The sequence below is a fragment of the Sciurus carolinensis genome, chromosome 6, assembly GCF_902686445.1.
Source record: "Sciurus carolinensis chromosome 6, mSciCar1.2, whole genome shotgun sequence".
Lineage (NCBI taxonomy): Eukaryota > Metazoa > Chordata > Mammalia > Rodentia > Sciuridae > Sciurus > Sciurus carolinensis.
This window is the reverse complement of record NC_062218.1, coordinates 99,915,153-99,940,985: the sequence shown is the minus strand read 5'-3', so window position 1 is coordinate 99,940,985 and position 25,833 is coordinate 99,915,153. Positions and strand designations below refer to the sequence as shown.

The 25,833-nt window shown below is 39.0% G+C and overlaps 1 protein-coding gene and 1 pseudogene across 4 annotated transcripts in view; one reads left to right on the top strand and one right to left on the bottom strand.

The window, feature by feature from the left end:
- Positions 1–25,473, top strand: part of Diaph1 (diaphanous related formin 1) — a 100,700-nt gene extending 75,227 nt beyond the window's left edge. For 2 of the 4 annotated variants that reach the window (XM_047555044.1, XM_047555042.1), the window contains 10 exons: positions 9,051–9,149; positions 12,983–13,077; positions 13,326–13,427; positions 13,646–13,885; positions 14,005–14,134; positions 14,850–14,974; positions 15,684–15,848; positions 15,936–16,071; positions 17,890–17,976; positions 23,484–25,473. In XM_047555044.1, coding sequence (XP_047411000.1) covers positions 9,051–9,149; positions 12,983–13,077; positions 13,326–13,427; positions 13,646–13,885; positions 14,005–14,134; positions 14,850–14,974; positions 15,684–15,848; positions 15,936–16,071; positions 17,890–17,976; positions 23,484–23,641 — 1,337 coding nt within the window. In that variant the 3' untranslated portion in view covers positions 23,642–25,473. Of the gene's footprint in view, positions 1–9,050; positions 9,150–12,982; positions 13,078–13,325; positions 13,428–13,645; positions 13,886–14,004; positions 14,135–14,849; positions 14,975–15,683; positions 15,849–15,935; positions 16,072–17,889; positions 17,977–21,668; positions 22,133–23,483 lie in introns of those variants that run through there. The other 2 variants (XM_047555043.1, XM_047555041.1) reach the window with 1 other exon arrangement.
- LOC124986597 (heterogeneous nuclear ribonucleoprotein D0-like) lies at positions 2,842–4,817 on the bottom strand (annotated as a pseudogene).
- Positions 25,474–25,833: the final 360 nt, after the last annotated feature.

The window sequence follows — 25,833 nt, the reverse complement described above, 5'->3', positions numbered from 1 at the left end:
GGAAAGTGGGAAACTGGCTTGATTCTGCCTGCTACATGATTTGTCCTTTTTCATCTTGTTTAAGAAATTGTTACGTACCCCAAAGTTGTGAATGTTTCCATTTTCTTCTAGAAGTTTAATAGTTCATTGCAATTATAAATGTATGTGTATATGAATGCATACAGCATTTATTTACTGCATTGAGATGATAATTCACATACCACAAAATTCATCTTTTAAGAATAGAATCCCAACTGAGTGCAGTGGTGTGTGCCAGCTCATTGAGAGGCAGGGGTAGAAGGCTCACTTGAGCTCAGGAGTTCAAGTCTAGCCTAGGTAATATAGTGAGGACCTGTCTCAAAAAAAAAAAAGTTGTTTTTTTTGGTGTGTGTTGTTTTTTTTTTTTGTTTGTTTTGTTTTGTTTTGTTTTTACAATCCCTGTTCCATATATTAAATAATGGCAGTTATATAGCCACTGTCACGAATTCCAGAATAGTTTTATTATATACCGGAGAAATTCTGAATCTATTAGCATCACTCCACTTGTTCCCCACAATTTGGCGACTACTAATCTACTTTCTGTTTTCATGGATTTGCCTGTCCTGGACATTTCATTATCAGTGTAATCATATAATATGTGCCCTTTGTGTCTGACTTCTTTTAGAAGCCATGATATTTACAAATTTCATCCATGTTGTTGCATATGTCTGTCTGCTCTTCATTCCTGCTTAGGACTGAATGATATTCCCTTGTATAGATATTCCGTTTTGGTTTTTTGTTCATCAGTCAGTGTACATTTGGTTTGTTTCTCCTTTTTGGCTATTATTAGTAATGCTGTGATAAACATTTTCCTTTTTTTGTTTTTTTAAACACTAAATTGTTTGAGATGAAGTACCCCAAGTGCCCTGAAGTTCTTCAGCATGATTCTCTTAAGTACAGTATATTCTCTTCTATAACCATATTATATTTATCACATTTAGGAAATTTATTATTGATATAATATTGTTAGCTAACATACAATCCATATTCTAATTTCACCAATTTAATTAGTGTGTTTTTAAACATTTTAAACAATTGCCACTCTGTTGAAGTGGAATTCACATAGCATAAAATGAACCATTTTAAAGGCATTTTAGTACACTCACAATGTTATACAACCATCACATCGCTCTAATTCTCTGGATTTTTCATCACCCCCAAAATCAATTCTAGACCCATTAAATAGTTGCTCCCATTTCTTCTCTCCTGCAACCCCTGACAAGGACCCATCTGTGTTGTCTCTATAGAGTTATCTATTCTGGATATTTCACTTAAGTGGGTCATACAATATATGACATTTGTATGTGGCTTCTTCAGTTGGCATGATATTTTTGAGGCTCATCCACATTGTAGCATGTTATCAGTAGTTCATTCCTTTTTAATAGCAGAATAGCATTCCATTTTAACTAGTACACTTTGCTTATGCATTCATTGATAGACATTTAGGCAGTTTCTAACTTTTAGCCATTGTGGATAATGCTGCTGTGAACATGCATGTATGTGTATATGATTACCTGTTTTCAATTTATGGAGGTATATGCATAGGAGTTGATTCGATAGGTCATACAGTAATTCTTCAATAGGATTAAAGGATGTGTTGAATCTATAGACCAATTTGGGAAAATACCAATTTCAGTGTTGAATATTCTATGAAGATTTATTTAGTTCTCAAATTTTTTCATAAGTGTTTTGCATGTAAATCTTGTTCATATAGCTTACTGCTTATTTCTCTTTTTGTCGTCATCATTTTATGGCACTTTCTACTTATTTCTAGTTGTTAATTTCTAATATATACAAATAAATATCATTTAGAGAGTGGTGAGAACAAACCTCTTTGCCTTATTCCTGATTCTAGGGTTTAAGCATTCTATCTTTAGCCATTAATTATGAAGTTATCTATACATTTTTCATAGATGGACTTTATCAAGTTCAGGAAGTTCTCTTTTTAAAAAATTTGCCAAGATTTTTAATCATGAATATATTTTGAATTTCTTTCAACTGCTGATATGATTTTTTTTAACATCCTGAAATCATGGTGTTTTTTACAGGTGATGTCAGAGATTAATTGACAGTATTTTTTTTCCTTTATTAATGGTTCATAAACTAATGTAATTTCTGCCATCTTATATTTGATGAAATGGTGTCTTTTGTTAGGTCATAGTACAGATATCATGTCTTTTTCAGAATTTTTTCAGTTTCTAAATATTATACTCCACAGAAAGAAACCAGAACTTCTTAGAAACAGAAAGATGAGCATGGGCTATTTTTTGAAATTTTTTTATTTGTTCTTTTTTAGATACACATGACATAGACTATATTTTGACATTATACATACATGGAGTATAACCTCCCATTCTTGTGGTTATACATATGTGGAGTTACACTGGTCATACATTCATATATGATCATAGGAAAGTTATGTCTGATTCATTCTACTGTCTTTCCTATTTCCATCTTCATTCCCCTTTGTCTAATCCAATGAACTTCTATTCTCCCTCCTCCCTTTATTTGTGTTAGCACCTGCATATCAGAGAGAACATCAGCCTTTGGTTTTTTTGTGATTGGCTTATTGCATTTAGCATGATATTCTTCAGTTCCATCCATTTACTGGAAAATGACATAATTTCATTCCTTTTTTTTTTAAATATTTTTTAGTTGTAGATGGACACAGTGCCTTTATTTATTTTTAATGTGGTACTAAGGATTGAACCCAGTGCCTCACACATGCTAGGCAAGTCTCTACTGCTGAGCCACAACCCAAGCTTAATTTCATTCTTCTTTATGACTGAATAATATTTCATTGTGAATATATACCACCTTTTCTTTATTCTTTCATCTGCTGAAGGGCAGCTAGGTTGGTACCATAGTTTAGCTAATGTGAATCCGGCTGCTATAAACATGGATGTGACCATGTCACTTTAGTATGATGATTTCAAGTCCTTTGGGTATATACTGAGAAGTGGGATAACTGGATCAATTGGTGGTTCCATTCCAAGTTGTTCCATTCCAGAGTGGTTGTACCAATTTGCAGTCAGCATGGGCTATTTTTTAAACTGCTAGCAAGGAAAGAAGTACTCAGACTATGAGGATCATGTCAAAAGGACATAGAAACAAACTTGAAGAAGAAATTCCCATAGGCCACACTACTTGTCCTAAAGATTTAGATGTATTCTTATATATTAAATTAAAAAGAAAATCCAAGGCTTGGGAGTATATCAATGTTAGAGCACTTGCTTAACATCCACAGGCCATGGGTTTAATCTCTAGCACCACCAAAAAGAAAGGAAGGAAGGAAATCCAAAACAGACTTGCAGAATGATGTCATCATCTGTTCCCCAGTGAAACTGCTCAAGTATTATTATTATTATTATTTTATACAAAAGGATTTATTAAAAAAGCTAGTAAGACACTACTACATCATGACACTGGCACACTGGACTTTTAACACAGGACATGCTCTACAATCCTGGGGGGAAAAGGCATAAAACAAATTGATTCTGAAGCATAGCAATTAAGAAATGAAACACTGAAAGCAAATTTCTTTTAAGGAGAACTCAGAACTAAACTTCAGAGGGATCCAACATCATACTTCCATTTGGGAACTTGATTCAAAAAATTTAGTTTGAACTGCTATTAACAGGTTTCAGGAGACACCTTCAAATGAATCTTCACATGGGAAAATACTGCTTCACACCTGTTGGGGATAAGTTGCTAAAGGAATAATTTAGTATGGTTTGTAGCTATTGGATGCCCACCACACCTGGATACTTTCCCATAACCACTCTGCTGGTCACCACCTCTTCCACGAGCTCTTCTTGCAGATCCTCCTCTAGATCCCCACTGTTGGCTATTGCTGATACTGTTCTTTTTACATGGTTACTTTTATGTCACATTTACTAAGACCAACATTGTGATATTTCTTTTCTATTATCTTCTTCTCTGATTCTTCTTTTAAGGTAATAAAGAAGAAGCCACACACTTTATTGTTCTTGTTGTTCATGGGGAGCTCTGTGAGTTCCACCTTACCAAAACCACCAAAGTAGTCCCTTAGTTTCTCTTCAGGTGTATCTGGAGAAAGGCCACCAACAAAAAAATTTTTAACAGGCTCTTTTGTTTTTATGACTTTGGCCCTTTTAGGATCAATCACCTTCCCATTTAATTTATGTTCTTTCTGATCCATGACTTTATCTACACTCTCCAACTCTTTAAATAGCACAAATCCAAAACCCCTTGATCACCCTGTGATAGGATCTAACTTCAGAGTGCAGTCTACAACTTTACCAAATTTGGCAAAGTAGTCCTTCAGATCTTTCTTTGTGGTGTCCCAGCTAAGACCTCCTGTAAACATTTTCCATTCTTCCCATTGTGCCATCACTGCTTTAGCCTGTCATGGGGAGGAGTTTGAACGGCCTTCATCCTCCTCTTTCTCTGGCATCAATCTTCATCCCCTCGATTCCAAAACTGCTGAATTATTTTTTAAAACAACTATTCAAAACCTATGGAAATGGTCCAGAAGGCAAACGGCAAAACAAACATCTATTCAAGAAAATCTAAAGAATTTTAGTGAGAAAAGCAAGTGTCTGTGGCCACTAAAAATATTTTTTAAAAACTGGGTGTGGTGATGCATGCCTGTAATGCCAGCAACTCAGACTGAAGCAGGAGGATTCCAAGTTCAAGCCAGCCTGGGCAACTTTGTGAAACCCTGCCTCAAAATAAAAAATACACAGACAACACATGTATGTATAGGTAAACACACACACGTAATCATTAATGAAATTGCAATGTTACATTAGAAAATATTCATGTGATGCCAAAAAAAAAAAAAAAAAAACCCAACAAAGAATAAAGGGAATAGACATAAGCCATAGGAAACCAAAACTAAAACACAAATCCAACTATATCAGCAATGTTAAACGTGAATGAATTAATCCAATCAAAGGGTAGACTGAATTAACAAAAATATACAATTATGTGTTATGGGAGACACAACTTTAAATTCAGTGACAAATAGATTGAAGATAAAAGGATGAGAAAAGATAGCATGCAAACAACGACCACCAACAAAGCTGAAATGACTAATACTGGAAAATGCAACTCGGAGGAACATTTTATAATGGTTAAGAATCAGGCAGGTGTAACAATTATAAACATATATACCTAATGAGAACAATAAAATAAATGAAGCAAAACTGACAGTAATGAAGGGAGAAGTAGACAATTCAATAATAAAAGCTGAAGACATCAGGGCTGCCATAACTAAGTACCACAGACCGAGTGGCTTGAACTATAAAAATTAATTTTCTTACTATTCTGGAGACTAGAAGTACAACATTAGGGTGTCATCAGAGTTGATTTCTTCTGAAGAGTCTCTCCTTGTCGTGTAGATAACCACCTTCTTCTGTGTCTTCATTTGGTCTTCCTTTTGTTTGTATCTGTCTAATTTTTCTCTTCTTATAAGGACACCAGTCTTAACTGAATTAGGACCCACTCTAATGACCTTATTTTAATTCTTCAAAGACCCTGTCTTCAAATACAGACATGTTCTATATACTAAGTGTTAGAACTTCAACAACATATGAATTTGAAGGGGGAAGAATTCAGACTATAACAACCTTACCATCAGTATTTGTTAAAGTACCCATTTTCTTTGTTACACCATAAAACCAACCTCAATAAGTTCCAAAGGATACAACTAATAGAAAACATGGTGTCTGACTATAGTAGAAGTAGAAATGCATAACAGAAAAATGGGAAACACTTACATATATGAATATTAAACAACATACTCCTAAATAACCAATTACTCGAGAAAAATCAGAAAATAAAAATTTAAAAGATACATGAAAAATGAAGACACAACACATGAAACCTTGTGAAATGCACAGTAATTTGTAGCTGAATATGCCTATATTAAGAAAGAAGAATCATCTCAAATCTATAATCTTAGACTTCAACCTCAAGACAGTAGAAAGAAAAGAGCAAATTATACCTAAAGCAAGCAGAATGAAGGGAATAATAAAGATTGGGGTGGAAATTTAAGTAAAGAGTAGAAAACCCAATAGAAAAAAAATTAATCAAACTTAAAACTTGTTCTTTGAAAAAGATAAATTTGACAAAATTTCAGCCAGATTGACCAAGACAAATTATTAGAATCAGAAATGAGTGAACATTACTACCAGCCTTCAAACAAAAAACAACAACAACAACAAAATAAATTATAAGGGAAAACTATGAGCAATTATATGCCAACATAGTTTATAACCCAGATGAAATGGAGAATTCTAACATACAAAGTACCAAGACTGGCTCAGGAAGAAATAGATAATCTGAGTAGACCATTAACATGTAAAGAGATTCAATGATGAATCCAAAACTACCCAAAAAGAAAAACCCTGACCCAGATGTCTTTACTGCTGAATTCTGCATGACATTTAAAGACTTAATGCTAATTCTGTGTAAATTCTTCTAAGAAACAGAAACTGAGAGAACACCTCTTATCTCATTTTATGATACTAATGTTATCCTAATGCCAAAACCAGATAGTGTGTTGTAAGAAAATAAAACTACAGAGCAAGATCTTTTATGCGTATGGATGGGAAAAGTCAGCAAACTGAATCCAGCAACATGTAAAAAGAATTATTTACCATAATGAAGTAGAATGTATCCCAAGGATGCAAAGATTTCCCTCCTGCCCCCTGGTTCTGGGAATTGAATCCAGGGGTACTTGGCCACTGAGCCACATACCCAGCCCTTTTTTATTTTTCATTTTGAGACAGGGTCCAGGCTGGCCTTGATCTTGTAATCCTTCTACCTCAACCTCTAGAATTGGTGGAATTATAAACCCCTTATCTATGGCTAACGGATATTTAACAAGGGTGCCAAGACCATTTAATGGGGAAAGAATAGTCTTTTCAAGAAATGTGTTCCATATAGATGAACAGTGTGTAAAAGGATTAAGTTAGATCTCACCTCACACCATATACAAAAATTAAATTTGAAATTAATCAAAGACCTTAATGTATGAGCTAAAACTGTAAGACTGAGAGGAAAACGTGGGGTTAAATTTTCATTATCTTGAATTTGGAATTTGTTGATATAAAAAACACAAGCAATAAAAGAACTTGAACTTCATCAGAATGAAATTTTGTTCTCTAAAGGTTGTCATCAAGAAAGAAAGAAGACAATCCACAGAATTGTAGAAAAGATTTGCAAATCATATCTGTGTCTTAAGTTCATGAGGGATATTAATGGTGTCCAGTTCTTTTTCTTTTTTCTTTTTTTTTCCTGTTATTGTTGCTTTATTATACTTGTCTGATTTGGTATCAAGGTAATACTTGTCTCAAAAAATGAAGTGGGAAGTATTGCCTCACACCTCCTCTCTTTTCTGAAATAGATTGTTAATTTTTATTTAAGTGTTTGGTATAATTCTTCATTGAAATCTTCTAGGCCAGAAGATTTTCTTTTAAGAAGATTTTAAATTTAAAAATAGTTTTCAAGAGTATTCAAGATGTTTATTTCATTTACATTGGTTGAATTTGGGTGGTATTGGGTCATTTCTTGATAATTGTCAGTTTATAAGTATAAAAATGTTCATGGTGTTCCCATAGCCTTTTAATGGCTGCAGAACCTGTAATAATACTCCATTTCATTCCTGATAGTAGTATGTAAGCCTTCTCTCTTTTTAGCTTTGTCAGTCTTTCTAGAGGCTTATCTATTTTATTTATTTATTTATTTATTTATTTATTTACTTACTTACTTACTTACTTACTTACTTAACTTACTTACTTACTTACTTACTTATTTATTTAGGTACCAGGGATTGAACCCAGAAGCACTTTACTCCTGGGCCACATTCCTAGCCCCTTTTAAATTTTTTTTATTTTCAGACAAGGTCTCACTAAGTTGTTTACAGCCTCACTGAGTTCCTGAGTCTTGCTTTGAATTTGTGATCCTCTTGCCTCAGCTTCCTGAACCAGTGGGCTTACAGGCCTGTACCACCATGCCTGACTTATTATTGTTGTTGTTTTCTTAAATCAACTCTTTATGTCATGATTTTTCTGTACTGTTTTTTTGTTTTCTTATTCAGTAATCATTTCTTTAAATAACCAATCTTTTTGTATTTGGAATTTTTCTTCCTCAAATTGGGACTGCTGGTTCAAAGGGATGAATGTTTTTATAGGATTTTTTGGTACCATTTGTCCATAACTTTTTGTTTTTATTTCTTGTTTATTTGTACCAGGTAATATAATAATTTTCATATGGTCTAAAATTCAAATGGTGTAAGAGGGTTTGTGTTCAAAAGTATTTCTCATACTCTCATGCTCAAGTTCTGTCCATTCCTCTGCTCAGAACCAGCTAGCTTTATTTATTGACTCTGCTTTCAGAGCTATTCCCATGTGGCTTTCTAAAAATTTTATACCAAGTTATATTATAGGACAAAGTATTTTATAATTATGTCTGTTCAGAACAGTTTGTTTTCCTTTTTTTCCCTGTAGGGCAAGTCATGTTCAAGATGGAGCTTAAAAGATAGAAAAATTTTAATAGACACAAAAGGATAACAGAGTGAAAAGATTCTAGTACAGGGGTTGTCAGACTACTATTTTTTTGACTATTTTTGTGAAGAGTTTTATTGGAACACAGCCTTGCTCATTTTATATATTTCTTATGGCTGCTTTCATGCCACAGTTGCAGAGCTGAGAAATGAGAACAGACCACGTAGCCTGCAAAACCTAAAATATTTACTGTTTTGCTCTTTCTATAAAGTTTGCTGATCCCTGCAAGTGGATAGAATGTAGGTAGGAAAGCATTATTGATAACTCTTGGAGAAACAAAAATGAAATTTTCATTATAGTGGGGGGGGGGCAATCAGTAAGATCTGAGTGGCTAAAGAGTAGGTTAGCCTTCAAGGAATACAATGGGGAGACCATTATGGAGACCAGGCAAAGGGCCATTCCAGGCTAGACAGTAGTAGTTCAGTAAGGAACAGAGGTGACTTATCCTTAATTATGGTTTTCTAATCTTTCTCTCACTAGCCAAAAAGGATCAGGAAGGTGGAGAAGAAAAGAAATCTGTACAAAAGAAAAAAGTAAAAGAGTTAAAGGTGTTGGATTCAAAGACGGCTCAGAATCTCTGTGAGTAACTGTGATCCCAACTATTTTAAATGTGAAGAATTTCTTTTAAAAACTTAATTGCCTTGAGTTTAGGGTCTCTCAATATGATATTCCCATTTCTTGAATTCCTGCTGTAAGCTAGGAATTGCATAATGAATTTCCAGTACTCCATTTAATCCCATTGGTGCCATTGCAAGATTGATAAATATATGGTTTTATGTAAAGGAAACAGGCTAAGAATTTTAGGAATTTGCCTCTTCATAGAGCTAATAAGAACTCTGAGGGTTAGAGTTGAACCTCAGACTCTTGTTTCAAGCCCTTACTCTTTCTATTGTGTCTACAGAAAACCTACAAGTGTTCTAGAAACAGTACATTTCATTTTTCCCCCTGCTGATAAGTAATGCAGGTATTAGCTTGGCTTCAGTTGAATCTGAAATTACTTTGTAATTTAGAATAAATGAAGTCAATCTTGTTCTTCTCAGAGGAGAATCAGGAACTTCAGAGAATTCTAGACTCCAAGAACTCCAAATTTTTCTGTTCTAAACCTGCCACCTATACTGAGAATGCTGAATGGTGGAAAATTTTCAGATCAAACATTTCTCACTAGGCATGGTGGTGCATGCCTATAATCCAACTCAGAAGACTAAGACAGAATCACAAGTTCAAAGCCAGCCTCAGCAAACTAGAGAGACCCTGTGTCAAAATTTAAAAGAAGCGGGGGTTGGGACAGGGTTGGAGGATGTGACTTAGTGGTTAAGTGCCTCTAAGTTCAATCCCTGGTACCAAAAAAAAAGAAAAGCATGAAAAAGAAATTTCTTTGCAAAATAGATCTAGGTAATACTTACCTGACTTTCAGAATGAGTGGGGTTCTGTTTGTTTATTCATTTCAACTGTTGATCTGCATACTTTATTCTGACTAATATAGATTTAAATTTTTGTCCAACAAATATTTGAGAGTCTGCTGTGTGACAGACTCTAATTAGGCTTATATTAAGTATGTGTTCCAGAGACAAAAGGTTGTATTTGCCATAAAACTCAGTCTTGTGAATGTGGTTATTGTCCTCATTTTTCCCAATGAGAAAACTGAAGTTCAAATGTTACTTGGCCAAAGTTACACAACTAATATGTACATGTACCCATAAATAAAGTCAAGTGATACAACAAAAGCAGTAAGTCTTTACATTATTCTTGACTATGTAAGCTATGTAAGTTATCAATAAACATTACTAAATAGGGTTTGTGATGAAATACTTTTATGGAGACAAAAGTAATATGAGGAAGTACAAAACTTGGGTAATTATTATTTTCAAAAATGATACACAAAAGACCATGATGAATATTATTATTCCCAGTGGAGTGATATCAATATGGAAGACAGAATTAAGAAAGAGAATCAAGATTAATCTCAGTAGGATGGTCTGAGAGGTGGAATTTAGCGATTCAACAATGATTAAGTGGGGGTTGGGGTTGTGGCTGGATAGAGCACTTGCTAGCATGTGTGAGGCACTGGGTTTGATTCTCAGCACCATATACAATAATTAAAGGCCCATCAACATCTAAAAAAAAATACTTTAAACAAAATTTTTTAAAGGAAAGAAAAAATACCCAATGATTAAGTGCCTCTTGTGTGTTAAGGATACAAAGCTTAATCAGACATCATCCCCATCTTCTTGAATCGTGTGTCTGGTAAAGATGGAAAGGCAAATAATAACAATGCCATAGATTGATAAATGCTGTGATAGAAGTATGCTAGAATTCTTATGAGAGCACTAGGAAAGGGGACATCCAAATCAAGTTGGGGGAGTACTAGAAGGGACAAATCCTGGAGTAGCACCTCTCAGGGAGGTACTTCTTAAATTGAGTTGAAAACACTATTAAGGGTGAGGAATGGCTTGTTTCAGGAGAGGGATCAGCCTGTAAGAAGGCACATTGGCATGAGATAACATTGAGTTCAAGAACTGCAAGTAGTTGAGTCTACCTGAGTAAAGCCATGGAAGTTATTGAAAGAGGTTTTAATCAGGAAAATGAGTGTTACAACCTGTGTAATTTTTAGGAAGGCTACTTTGGTAGTGATTTTTTTTTTTTCATGCCGAATTGCTGGGTAGGAAAATACTAGGCAGAGAGATGAGTTATGTTATTTCTTTAAACTAGATTAGAGGTGATTAGGGCCTTAAATTAAGATCAAATAAAAAGAAGGCAGAGGATAGTAAGAAGTTAATGGAACTTAGTGATTGATAGAGGAAATAAGGATGGTATTTCTTGAGTTTAGATCACTTACCATTTACTGAAAGAACAGATTCTCTTTTGGGGGAGGAACAATGGCTAGTGGATGTAGTGAGAGGTGACAGGGTCGAATCTTACATTGAGTAAGTCTCAGTGTTATCTTTTCATTAGCTTTGTGAAGATAAGTGAAATTTGTGACAGTAAAAGAAAAGACTATTTTCGGAATGCTATAAAGTGAAAGAATTTGGTAATGAGAGAGGAACGCTGGGTTGGGAAAGATTTTTTTCCCCCCAAATAGGAGAGACTTCACTATGTACATATGCTGAAGGAAAAGGACCTTAGGACCACCTCTTCTGTGGAAGCTTGAGGAAAGGATGAGTACCAGGGGCATGTGTATATATGTGTATACATATGTGTGTGTAAGTGTATGCTGATAAGCTTACAGAAGTATTGGCACAGCAGGTGTTTCCAAAACAGTGCTTTCCAAAGCCTTTTCTAGTCTGACTGTACCTGGGAGTTCCCAATCTTCTTTCTTCTTTTTTGCAGTACTGGGGATTGGATCTAGTATGCTCTGCCACTGAGCTACAACCCTATCCTTTTTTATTTTGAGACAGAATTTCACTAAGTTACCAAGCCTGGCCTTGAACTTTCACTCCTCCTGTCTCAGCCTCCTGAGTGTGCACCACCATGCCCAGCCCAGTGTTCAGTTTTTTAGTGGCATAAGAGAAGACTGGGCAAGAAATTTGATCAACATCTTCAGTTTTTCTCAGCAAAGAGGAGTATGGTCTCAGAACAAATGGGGAAGTAGAGGGACAGTTAGGAGAATGGGTATAATTTGGAAGACCTGCCCAGAGGAGTGGAAGCATGTGGAAGTAAGGACACACAGAAAGGGATTGCTCAGCAGCACTGAAACCCCAGCTGTCATTTATGCCACTGCAAATGCATGGATTTTCATCTGCATCAGCCCAAGTAAGAGTAGAGAAAGGAGATAACTGAATTAACCAGGATCTGGAAAAATGCAGGAAGCAAAAGAATAGCGGTAATGGTAATGAGCAGTGTGAAGTGATAGTAGTAATGATAGAGAGCTGTGTGAAGTGATAGACTATAAGGCCTTAGTCAGATGGAGAAGGCAGAGTGGAACTGACACACTCAGAGAAAACGGATTGATTGTCAGAAGATTAGAGAGAACTCCTGATAAGTTTGAAGAGTCAGAGATTAGAAAGTGAGCATACTGGAAGGACAGGATTTGTTTGTTAGAAAGAGAGACAGTTTAAGAATCAGAGCAGGTCAGGGCAATGACAACTTTGAAGATGGAGTTCTGGGAGCCCACTAAAATAGAGTGGGGTGAAATACTTTGATGTATGTAGACAGAATAGATCAAACACTTCCTGTGTGAGCAAAGGCAAGGAAAATCATGATGTTTATGGAATGGTGCGTTACGGCTGTAAGTGACGTAACTGTGGGGATTGATGAGAGAATGCTTAAGTGCTGAACTCAGGAACTTGAACTTTACCTGTATGGGCAAAGTGACTTTCAAAGAGCCTTCTTGGGAAGATTATGCAGCATAGACTTGCAGAATGGGTTAGAAGGGAGAAGAGACTGAGAACATGTCTTCTCTCACTTTCTGGCAGCAATCTTTTTGGGTTCCTTCCGCATGCCATATCAAGAGATTAAGAATGTTATCCTGGAGGTGAATGAGGCTGTTCTTACAGAATCTATGATCCAGGTAAGGAGCAATGTTGTCTTATAGGAGTTGGCTCTTCTGCATAGCTGGATATCAACCTCACCTTCTCCCTGCTTAGCTGAGGAAAAAGTCCTGCCATTTTGCTAGCTGCCTCCGCCTTCCTGCAGCCCCATGTTTCCTTTTGTAGTGGTCTTTGGGTACAGTGTGGGACTGACAAAAGGATAAAAGTCATATAGAATAAAGTTGTTAACTGCTTCCCTTTACACAGAGACAACCTTTCTCTCTTTCAGAATCTCATTAAGCAGATGCCAGAGCCAGAGCAGTTAAAAATGCTCTCTGAGCTGAAGGATGAGTATGATGATCTGGCAGAGTCAGAGCAGTTTGGTGTGGTGGTAAGTGAGGCCTGGCGCATTCTGCTCTGCTCTCATTCCCTTATTTCCCTCCCCTGCAGAGAATAGCCTGGACATTTGCTCTTGCCTGTTTTGAACCAGTCTTTCATTCTCTTTTCTCTCTGCTTTGGAACTCTCATCCTCCCAGAGGAGGCTCTGCCTCTTTTTTTAACTTCTTTGTTTTTATTAGCTGTAATGAAATTGCTTATCTTTCCCACTAGATGGGCACAGTGCCCCGTCTTCGGCCTCGTCTCAATGCCATCCTCTTCAAACTACAATTCAGTGAGCAAGTGGAGAATATCAAGCCAGAGATTGTTTCTGTCACTGCTGCATGTGAGGAACTACGTAAGAGTGAGAGTTTCTCTAGCCTCCTGGAGATAACCCTCCTTGTTGGAAACTATATGAATGCTGGCTCCAGGAATGCTGGGGCTTTTGGCTTCAACATCAGCTTCCTGTGCAAGGTAAGTCATGGGTTAGAGCAGGACAACCAAGGGAAGGCTATAGGCCTCCGTGGAGCCCAGTGTTGGCCTCAAGTATTCTTGGGCAAGTCAATACTAATGATTTCTCCTCTCACCCCCAGCTTCGAGACACTAAGTCCACAGATCAGAAGATGACATTGTTGCACTTCTTGGCTGAGTTGTGTGAGAATGATTATCCTGATGTCCTCAAGTTCCCAGATGAGCTTGCCCATGTAGAGAAAGCCAGCCGAGGTGAGACAGACTGGGGCAAAGCCAGAAGGTGGTTCCAAGCCCCAGTGGTATGCTGGGGGAGCAAAATAAGACACCGTTTAGATTTTGAATCATTTTCAGTACAGACTATTTTAAGTGGGAGTGGTGGAAGGTTTAGGCATTGTGTCAAAGCCACAAAGGAGGAACATAAGGCTGAAGAGAGGTCTCTGTGTATAAAAATAGAAGAGCTCTTTCCATTTCTGGGGAAACACACCAAAAACAACTGGAAAGGCAGGTGTTTTCAGTCTAGGTTCATATTTGTTGTCATTCAGAAAGCAGACTAGATTAACACACCTCATGCCTCACTCTCCTGGGAGTAAGTAAAACATTCACTAGAAATGGGACAGAATTCTGCCCTGCTTCTATATTTCTACATAGGTCTCCCTTCTCCTAAACCCAGTTTTCTAAAATAAATGAAACCTAGATCTCAGGGGATTTTGTAGATTCTTTTTAAATTAAATGAAGTCTGCCCTCTATTCTTAGTACTATACACCTTGTAGAGGCTAAAACACCAATTATCAAATAATTGTGGTCTTGATGCAAAGAGGAAAACTTAATTGTGTGAAATGACTAGAAGAGAGTACATAAGAGAACAAAAATAATTGAGAACCAGAATGTACAATAGGAAAGATGAAAGCTAAGGGGTCTTGAGGCTGAAATTACTAATAAGCTCTTGCTTTCTTTTTGTTTCTCATAGTTTCTGCTGAAAACTTGCAAAAGAACCTAGATCAGATGAAGAAACAAATTTCTGATGTGGAACGGGATGTTCAGAATTTCCCAGCTGCCACAGATGAAAAAGATAAGTTTGTTGAAAAAATGACTATATCCTTTCCTAAAAGGAAAGAGTTGCTCCCTGGGAAGGGAGAAAACACACTTCCCCGAGGGGGACAACAGGATAAATGTGACTATATTCAAATTTTCTGTCTTAAAAATTTTTTTTCAGCTTGGCATGGGTGGTGCACACCTATAATCCCAGAGGCTCAGGAGGACCACAAGTTCAGAATCAGCCTCAGCAGCATATCAAGGCCCTGTGCAATTTAGCAACATCCTATCTCAAAAAAATAAAAAGGACTGTAGATGTGGTTTAGTGGCTAAGCACCCCTGGGTTCAATCCCTGGTACCAAAAAAATTTTTTTTTTTCGTTAAGTACGTAGTTCCTGAAAGCATTCTCATTGTGGAAGTGAAAGGGAAACCATTGCTACTGAACTTCTTTCTGATTTACACCTGATGAATTTATTTTAAACAATAACTACGTTGTATTGCTTTTTGTGCATAATGTCTTCGCCATGTTTCCACACTAGTATATGCAAAACAGACTCTTTTTAAATTACCACCTCCTATTCTGCATGTACCAAAGTTTATGATTTACCATTCTTCTCTTTTAGATATTTAGTTGTTTCTGGTTTTACCCTGTCATAAACAGTGCTGTGTTGAAAATCCTTATGCATGCCAGTATGCTTCTTCTAGTAATTCTCTGGGCTAGAGGAGTGGGTCTTCTTATTGGTCTTGGTCCTTTACTTCTTGGCTGCACAGCTTTGTGAAGGATGCACAGGAACAGTATAACAAGCTGCGGATGATGCACTCTAATATGGAGACCCTCTATAAGGAACTAGGTGACTATTTCATCTTTGACCCCAAAAAGTTATCTGTGGAAGAATTCTTCATGGATCTGCACAACTTCAGAAATATGTTTGTGGTGAGTAAGGGCTATGTGCTAACTTTACACGGGGTTCAGGTTGTCCGGTGGTGGGTATACATATGTTTGAATCTTCCTGCCCTGCAGCAAGCAGTTAAGGAGAACCAGAAACGACGGGAGACGGAGGAAAAGATGCGACGAGCAAAACTAGCCAAGGAGAAGGCAGAAAAGGAGCGGCTTGAGAAGCAGCAGAAGAGAGAGCAACTCATAGACATGAATGCAGGTAAGAAGCACAGAAGGGCTGATGAGTTGAGAAACCAACATTTAGGAGGCTTCTCTATCTAGAATCTAGAGGCAGGAGAGAATAGCTCAGGACTGAGCTTAATTTCTTAGCAAATGATTTTTAGCAGACTTCTTCCTCCTAGCTCCTGATGCTGGACTTTAAACCCCACTTCAGTTATGTGTACTTTCCAGTTCTCTATGCAAAAATCTGTCTCTCCTTTGATGGTTCTTGCATTATGTCTCATCTCCCTGGTGATTTTAGTGTTGCTATTACACATACTCATTCCTTCTGCCCATCTGAAGCTTCCTCTGACCTGTTCTCATTCCCTTCACTTAATCTTTTGGGGTTTTTTTCCCCCATAATATTTTCCTGACTGTCCTTACATTTTTCTAATTGTGACTGTCCTCCCTTTCTCCTTATTTTACTAAGTATTGTGTCACTATAATATCATAAATGGATTGAACTTTTGGAAGGGAGCAGGAATCTGGCTACCCTTTTCTTTCTGCAGCAGAATCTCTGTTTCATGACCAGAAGCATGTCTTTGTTGAAACATATGGTCTCAATTACTGGCCCGCTGTTTCCTGTCTCTGCTTCTTTCCTGCTGTGGATTCCCTCCCCCCTCCCCCATGGGCAGCAGAAATACAGCAAATACAGCATATGTTATTCATGGCACTGAGCTGAACCTGAGAGGCCATGAGCATGAGTATTCTGCAAATAAAGGGGTCCTCAGGTTTGCCAAGTCTATGAAGAATCAGTGCATTGCTGAGCACAAGCAGTAAAAGCTACTCTACCATCTCTCGCTTTCAGAGATTTTCCTTTATATTTTTCTGGAAAGCAATTCCCTTGCCTTACCTTGATTGTATATAAGCCACAAACTTTCCTCCAGTAAATGTTATTAAAGGCCACATGAATATCAGTCACCTTCTTTTCCATTCTCTCTGAACCTTCAGGATTTTTTCCCCTAGAAACTGGTTAGGACAAAATGGGGGAAGGTGGAGTCCAGGTGACAGGGTGAGAGTTGCTCTGGGCCAACAGGTGGCGTAGTGGACCTTGCCCTGTTTCCAGTACCTGGGTCAAGCAAGTAAGGTTGGAATGTAGGTCAACTGCACTGCTGATGTTCAGACAGCAGATGGCACTAGAAGCAGTGAGCCTTAGCCTTGGAGCTGGCAGCCAACCCACTCCTTGGGATTTCACAGTTTTAGATTTCACTATCCTGAGCTGTTGCCATGGAAACCCAGCCTGGCTGGAACAAGGATTCTACATTAACTCTTTGTATTCCAGCCAATGTGCTCCTTTTAGATGTAGGACTGGTTTCAGGAAGAAACAGCCACTAGAAGCAATACTTAAATGAAATATGCTGATCAGTGCTCTCTCTTCATTTAGCCTTGCTTTGAAACCTGAACCACGCTCTCCATGAGATGAGATGTTTGTGTAAATCAGAATGAAACACTTTAGGGTAAAGACAGAGTGATATAATTGTCTATTTCACTATTGCTGTCTCTGTACTTACCCTGGTCTTGATATTGGACTATTCAGTAATTCTTTGTGCTAGTCCTGATTAGGTGGGGAGAATGGCAGCACTGCAAGAAAATATCCCAGGATTTGCACTAAATAAATAGTAGGCAATTAAATCTTTTGTTTTGCCATTTTTAAACAGACACCAGTAAACACAGGCCTGTAGCCTTCCTTGTCTGTTCTGAACTTTTAGCCACTACAATAGAGGGGAGTTCAAGCGGTAGCCATATATTTCATGTGGAATTTGACATTTGCCATGCTGCTCTGGCTGAAGAGTTTTACATCTCTCTTTGTTCATGACAGAGGGTGATGAGACAGGTGTGATGGATAGTCTTCTAGAAGCCCTGCAATCAGGTGCAGCATTCCGACGGAAGAGAGGACCCCGTCAGGGTAAGTAAAAATAATGGAACCAACCTGGATGTTGAAGGGGGTGAGGCCTTTATGTTCAAGGTCCTTCTAGTCTTGGACTGAAGAACACATGGTGCTGTATGGGTTTGGAAACGTCCCAACATCCCAGCATTGAGAGTGGATTATCTAGTGCTCTTCCTCTGATATTAGAAAGTACTAATGTCAGAGAGACTGACAACATATCAATTATATTTGACTATTTTTGCATTTCCTCCATTCTTGAAGCAGAAATTTGGAACAAGAACACCATGCTTCAGGACACAGGGATTTGAGTAAGCATGTGTATATAAAAATAATTGACCTATCAGCTGGGTTATAGCTAAATGTTAAAGTGATTGCCTAGCATGTGCAAGGCCCTGGGTTTAGTCCCTAGCACTGCAAAAAAAATTCTTTTTTACTTAAATACAAAACTACATGTGATATGGATTTTAAAAAGAAAAATGTCAGAGTTCTTACTTTCAACTTCACAAAAAGATAGAAAAAGAACGAATGTAGCAAGTAGAATATCCTATAGGAGGAAAGTGAAGCATCACTGCCCTCATTTGTAAGAATGTAGAGGAGCATCCCACCTGAAGGATTACTGTGTCTAGGAACTGCTTATTCCTTGGGTGCAGTTAGCTTTCGCTGTCTTTGCTGTCCCCACACTCATGCAGACTCCTCTCCTGGGCTGTAAAAGATTTAAATGTATTATACTGAGCCAGAGCCTGTAAAAAGAATTATGGAGATGGAAGGACAACTGATCCAGCCATTAGTCTGGTGAAGGAGTAATTAACAAGTTTCCCTTGAGGGTCATTAACATGACCAAGAGACTTTGTGTGTGTGTGGGGGGTGCTGAGGATTGAACCCAGGGCCTTGTGCATACTAGGCAAATGCTCTACCACTGAGTCATAACCCCAACTCCCAAGAGATTAGTTCAAAAGCAGGTATAGCCAAGGCTGGCCTTCATGTGGAGTTGACTTCACCTTTATGTCTAGTGAAGTCCCTCTAGGGCTAGGAGTGATAGCTTCTTTGTCGAAAGTTACAGAAAATGCTACATCAAAGGTTCCTACCTCTGAGGGATTAAAGATGTGTTCTGTTCACTGACTGGTGTACTCTGTAGGCCCATTTGATAAGATATTTACTTTTATAAAGAGTTGTGTAGCTGGCTTTGACCAGTGCTTAACTATTAATATGCTGATGTTTCTAGGACTACAGTATCTGTCACAGCCTGAAAAAATGACATAAGGATCAAGGATACAGAACATACCAGCCCACATAAACTCATTTTCCTGGCCCAAATGTCATAGATGACTACAAGTTATATGTTATAGCCAGCTGCCTATTTCTGCCCAGACTTTGAACACTCAAATGGAAATTCTTTTTTTGAGGGCTCTTCTGTATGACTTTAAAACCTTCCCTAAGCAGAAAAGTCATTAGTTACAGCTTATCCATTTTATGGCATTCTCTGAGTAAAGGCTCTCTAAATGGGATGAAAAGTGGGTATGAAGGACTTAGAACTCTTTGGGTTAGAACATTTAGTCTTATGAATAGGCATTAAGGTAGAGAGTACAGCTGGTAGTACTTTTGTATGTGGCCTTTAGAGATTTTTGTAGCATTGTTTCCTGCCACTGTGTAAGGTGATATGACTTTACATTAAGCATTAAGCCCAATAGAAGTACCTTGCTTCTTATTTCTCTGTGTTCCTCAACCCTCTCATCTTAGTGCCTGTCTTTATCAGATTTTGTTGGGGAATTCCCTTTTAAAATGTCTTCCTGTGGAACTATACTACAATCCCAGATGCTTCCTGTACACAAGCAGCCAGTGACTTCCCTCTGCTGGGTAGGTCCCAGTCTCCATTTCTTTCCAAGTGGGAAATCAGGATTCAACAGGCAGAGGAAGCAGGATTTTGTCAGAACTTAACATTTCAGCAGAGGACCTGAATTTGTCAAAGTACCATCTCCCAGTGAAAGAGAGAATAGGAGACTTATGCTAGGAGTGAAATTGCTAAGAGACAAAAAAACAGCCGCACTGTCAAGTATATCTACATCAGAGTCCTTTCCCAATGAGGCAGCTGCCCCTATTCAAAGACACTAGCCTTTTCCTAGAATTTAAAGGAATGTTGAATTCTTCCGGTCTCTGGAGACATGATGAAGTGACCAGAATACAAAAACCCATTGAGGAGTTGGAAGAGGAGAGTTACTATCATAGGACTGATTCATTAACAGCAACATGTAAACTGCTATGATCTGCAGGGTGTGGGAGAACAATGGCTTGAGTGTCAAGGGGAAGAATCCATGTGATTGTATTACAGCAACTATTTTAGGCTCATGATTGAGTCAGCTTGTGGTCTTAATGACTCAACGTTATTTCCACAACTGAATTGTAACCTCTTATACACAGGCCATTTGCTCACTGGGATGTAAGTCAAGGGGAGAAAGAAATTCATTTCTCTGTCTCTTTCATTCCCTCTCCCACTTCCCAGCTTCCCAACACCAATAGACAATTAGTGCTGAGAAAATGCTGAAGACCCCTGGTGGTTAGTATGTAACCTGCTTATAGGTGAAAGGAATTAGGGCCCACACATACATGGCTATCTAATGATAGAGCCCACCCAGATCCATAGCCCAGTTTTGTGATTCCAAGTCCAGGGCTGTTTCCACTAAACCTGCATGAATGGACAGGAGATGACAGTGACCCCCCTCTGTATGGGCTGGAAATGCTCTTTCATATGGTATAACAAGGAGAGTTCTGGACATGATGAAATTTCTTTAGGGAGATTTTCTGATGACCACTTGCCTGGAGAAGGTTGGTAAGAGTGTTCCTATACCACCCCTAATTTTCTCCCATCTTTTATAAAAATAGGACAGGAAATATAATTAGGAGAGTTTTAGACAATAATGAGTTATTTAGGATGGTAATGATTGCTCCATCTGTCCTAGTTTCCTCTTCCCTAAGGAAGCTTATTAACAAGAGCACTTCCTCTTTACTAAAGTTTCGAGCCTGTGTTTTATAAAGGTCTTTTTCCAGATCATTAGCATTTTTCTAATTCAGCTATACTTCTAGGGCCATATGGTTAATTTTGCTGATGTTTTTATCCTAGCTCACCCCTGACTTCTAGGAATCCTATACCTAAGAAAGCTTTGATAAGTATCTTAAGATTATTCCTTTTCCCCACAGTCTGTGAGACCATTCTCTTATGAGTTAATAATCCTGCCAGCACACTGACTTTGTGCTACCCAGGACAAGTGTTCCCAAAATCTAATGTTCTTTTTCCCAGGGTCTAGAATCAGAAGTTACTTCAACATACAAACTAGACACACACTGGAGAGAAACACACACAGTGGCAGTACTGCTAGAGGTTGAATTCAAAGAAGCAATAAAGTGATCTCAGAACCATCACCTTTCTGGGCATCACCCTTCTGAAAAGAGTGGAAACTAAGCTTGTCTGAGGAAGATTTTGCTGGTAAGGAGAGACTAAGAAGGAAGGTAGAAGAAGTGTACACAGGTAGATTGCCATAGTCAGAATCAAGTGGGCTCCTCTTAATCACCTTTCAGATGTTAACGCAGTAGTTTCCTAATTCAAGTGAGTGGCGTGATAAAACCCCTGGAGTTTAGGTCACACATCTCTGATCTATAACAAGCTGAGCCCTATGGTGATCAGTTGGGGGCTTCACTATTCTTTCTCCTCTTGGTAGATGACCCCTTGTGTTCCTGGGAGGAGGAGGAGGAGGAGGAGGAGGTGACCTATAAGTTGGTAACCTATGGGCATGCTGTGTGCTCCCTGCCTGACCTGTGGGAGCCTCTGCAGGCAGGAACAACCTCTCTGGGTCATGGCTCTGCAACAAGGCTGACAGGCTTCACCACAATGAAGACTTGGACTCTCTGATCCCATTTGGCTTCTGCCTACCTAAAGCTTTTTGCTGCTCCAGAGGAGGCATTTTGTTCCTTGGCTCCTCTGGACTGTTCCTGCTCATGGTCATAGCTGTTCAGTCCTGCAGCTCTCATTTAGAAGCACTAGGCCTTTGCAGCTGCTCCTGCTTCTTTAAGGCTTAGGCACTTGCTTTCTCTAATCCAATTTCCTGGGTCCCCAGAAAAGTCATTTTGTTTTCTTTTTTCCCTTAATTTAATTGAGCTATAATTCATATAACTGAAATTTATCATTTTAAAGTGTACAATTCACTGGATTTTAATATAATCACAAGATTTTAAAATTGTCACTAATTCCAGAACATTTTCATCATCTCCAAAAGAAATCCTATATCCATTAAGTCATTTTTTATTAATACATAAAAATTATATTTATTTAGGGGTTATCTTGATGTTTTGATACATGTACACATACTGTGTAATGTTCAAATCAGGATAAACAAATATTTATCTATCTCAAATATTTATCATCTCTTTATTTTGATTCTCCCCTCCCTAGCCCTTGGCAAACACTAATCTTCTTTCTATGTCTTGGATTTGCCTGTGCTACACAGTTCATAGGAATGGACTGATATATATAGCCTTTTGTATCTGGCTTCTTTCACTTTAAGCTAGTCTTTATGTACATGCAGTCTCTGTGTGCTTCTAGAGCATGGGAAGAAGCAAAACATGACATGGGCACAGTCCCAAGGAGCTGCCTTTCTGTTGAGGATGATGGGGTCATAAGTCTAATAAATATTAAAGTCTTGAGTACAGATCCTAAAAGTTGACAGAAACACGTCAGTTGATTGGTTCTTCTCTTCCTGTGTAGGATGACAGCCAGAACTTCATAATCCTTTAAGCAGAGATTTCTTCATAGGGGTCCTATCTTGGCTATCCTTGATCCCAGCTCTGCCTTTTCTGACGTGCCTTTTATCCCTCCCCCACCAACATACACACTCACATTCTCTACCTATCTTGTAAGGCCTTAAAGAGAAGGGAAAGAGCCAGGTATTTGGGCATTGGTTATTGGAGAAACACATGGGAGTATGGGGTACATGTGACGCCAGTTAGTGGCTGCTGCTGGTTTTTGCAAGAGTCCACCAGCAGCCTTCAGTAGGCTACCTTCTGTAGGAACAGCCCTCCTGGACCTGACGGTAATGTATTTTGGTGTAGGAGCTTTCTGTGGTCTGCTAAGAAGAAAAAATAATACTCTGTACTAAGCTTTAACCTATTTAATTCCAACAACCCTATCATGAGAAAATAAACTTTGAATACTTTGTCTCTCTCTAAGTGTGACACACCAACAGTTAAACCCAGTTCCTTCTCTCTAGCCCTGTTCAAGCCTTAGTACTGTTATCACAACAAGTAAGCAAGGGCAGGGTGTGCTCTTCTGTCATACCACACTCTTTTATATTCTTTGCTCCCAAAGATAAACCCCACAGGCTGGATCTCTATCTCTCCTTCTTCAAAGTAAGGACCTTTGTGAACCAGAAAAGGCAGCTATATTTGCATGGCTTTTGGCTGGATGTCTGCAATAGAGTTTGAAAAAGATTAGAAATGAGGCCTTCCATAGACAGCATTTCTCATATCTTCTCTTGCAGCCAACAGGAAGGCTGGGTGTGCAGTCACATCTCTGCTAGCTTCAGAGCTGACCAAGGATGATGCCATGACTGCTGTTCCTGTCAAGGTGCCCAAGAACAGTGAAGGAGTTCCCACAATCCTTGAGGAAGCCAAGGAGTTGGTTGGCCGCGCAAGTTAAACTGGGACCCTGGCATGGACCAGGCAGCTCCTAAATGGAGCCTGGATTGTTCTGCCCTGCAGCATGTGCCTAAAGGGTCTAGGGGATATTCCTCTGGGGCAACCACTTCCACTACCCTGACCCATCTTTCTCTGGCCTGCTGCTCTCAGAACATCACATACATCTTCAGCTGCCTGGAGACTGGAGGAGAAAGGGTCATGTGGGAGAGGCCTGAGACCAACTCAGCCAGCCCTGGCTGTTGTATTACCAAAGCAGGGGACATGTTTGCTGCCTTAACCCTGTTTCCTCTGTTACTCAGAGGGGCTTGTCTTAGACAAAGCCCAGCCTGCTTTCTCAGCCCAACCTTCTAGTGGGTCAAACTTGCTGAATTTGTGCTTTTCTTTTGTGGTTTCTCTGGCCCTGAGAATAGCATGGAGCTTATGAACCTTTGGGCTAGATCCTTCCTTTTATTACTGTCACCTCTGCTCTTCTCTTCCCTTCCTAGCTGTTGTTATTTATTACTAGTGCTGTGGCATTGGGAGCTGCTTCTGAGAAAGCCAGAGCAAATCCCACCCTAACCCCACCTTGCTGGAAAAGGCTTCTCAAAATAAAAAGGATCTGTGCCACTCTACTTGTTCCACTGCAGCCTAGGTCTGAGCCTGTGGACAGGTAGCTGTGGCACAGTAACAGTAGTGGGTCCATCCCCAACCCATTGCCATGCCCTTTTGCCTTTGCCTTCCTGGACCCTCTATACCAGCCTCCAGGCTACTGAGCCAGGGTCCCCCCTCATTCCTTCTGCAGAGCTTTGGTGCATCTCATTTGGAGTATGGGCTATAGTGTGACCATCCCAACACCTCACCCTCTTATCTCCAAGGAAATGGGAGGTGGAGCCTCCTGGCTGAGAAATTGTTTTGCAAAGGATCTATTTTTGTACGAAAAAAAATTTTTTAAAGAAAAATAACTTCCTTTCCCCTTTCCCCTCCATAATGTAATAGGTTTTGATGGTAGGTTCAGAGTTCTAGGGCTTTCCCTTACAGGCCACAATCCTGAACATGCCCCTGGACCTTGGCCTCAGTCCTCAAGCCTTCTGGACCTTGAGATTAAGATAGAGCACCACCACCACCACTCTGCATTACTTCTGGAGCAGAAGGAGCTGCTTCACTGGTTGGGCTGGGCCAGGCCCAAGAATAACAGGAGCTCTGAGGCCACAGTTTTTATGAATTTAATAGATTATCAAGCCAGATGTATAAATGCTAACTGGACACAGGGAAGTGGGCACAAGGGTTGCCTGCACTGTACACCCCCTGCTCCCTTCTGAATGAGGGCAAACTGAACTGTTTAGTGACCCCAACCTCAGGAAGCTCAAATTCTCTGGCTTAGGTGACACTTATGTCCTCCTTGTGCCCCTTTGAGCCTATCCCAACTAGGGAGAGAGAATGGTACGTTTAGGGATTGGCCCAGAATTACAGTTATAGGAAGGGGGAGCTAAGGAAATCTGAAGGAGCCTTGAGGCCAGGAAGGGGGTTTTGGTTGCTAAGAGTTTGTGTCCAAAGGGGCGAAGGCAGCTCTTCTGGGCTATTTCAGGGAAGACTGGTGCAGGGGTCCTGTTGCTCCCCTGCGTCACCTTCTTCCTCTTGCTGGCTGACATCTAGTGTTTTGACACTTTCTTTTTTAATCTACTTTTGCTAAGATGCATTTAATAAAAAATAAATAAATAAATAAATAAATAAATAAATAAATAAAGGAGGGGTACAAAATGCAAACCTGTTTCCCTTGCCCCTTGGGCTTCTGGGATGTCATCACCTCTAGTTTGATGGGTTTGTTTCCAACTGTTAATAAAGCATTGAAACAACACCGCCTTTCAGCCTCCTTTGTAAAATTGTAAGCTATTTTCTTTTCAGTCCAGTCCAGGCTCCTCTACTCTTCGGTGCTACAACCCAGTTTGTCCTAACAAATCATTCAGAAAGCTAAGGGTGCCAGGTAGTATGCTTGAGCACAGGGTTAGAGATGATTAACACGTGGTGGTTTCTGCCCAGCCAGAGCTCACCTTAAGGCCATTTACTTTCCATTAATAAAGGAGGTGGGGTGGGGGTTTGTAGCTCAGTTGTAGAGTGCTTGCTTAGCAGGTGTGAAGCACCAGGTTCAATCCTCAGCACCACATAAAAATAAAAGGGATTGTGTCCATCTACAACTAAAAAAAATTTTTTTTAAAG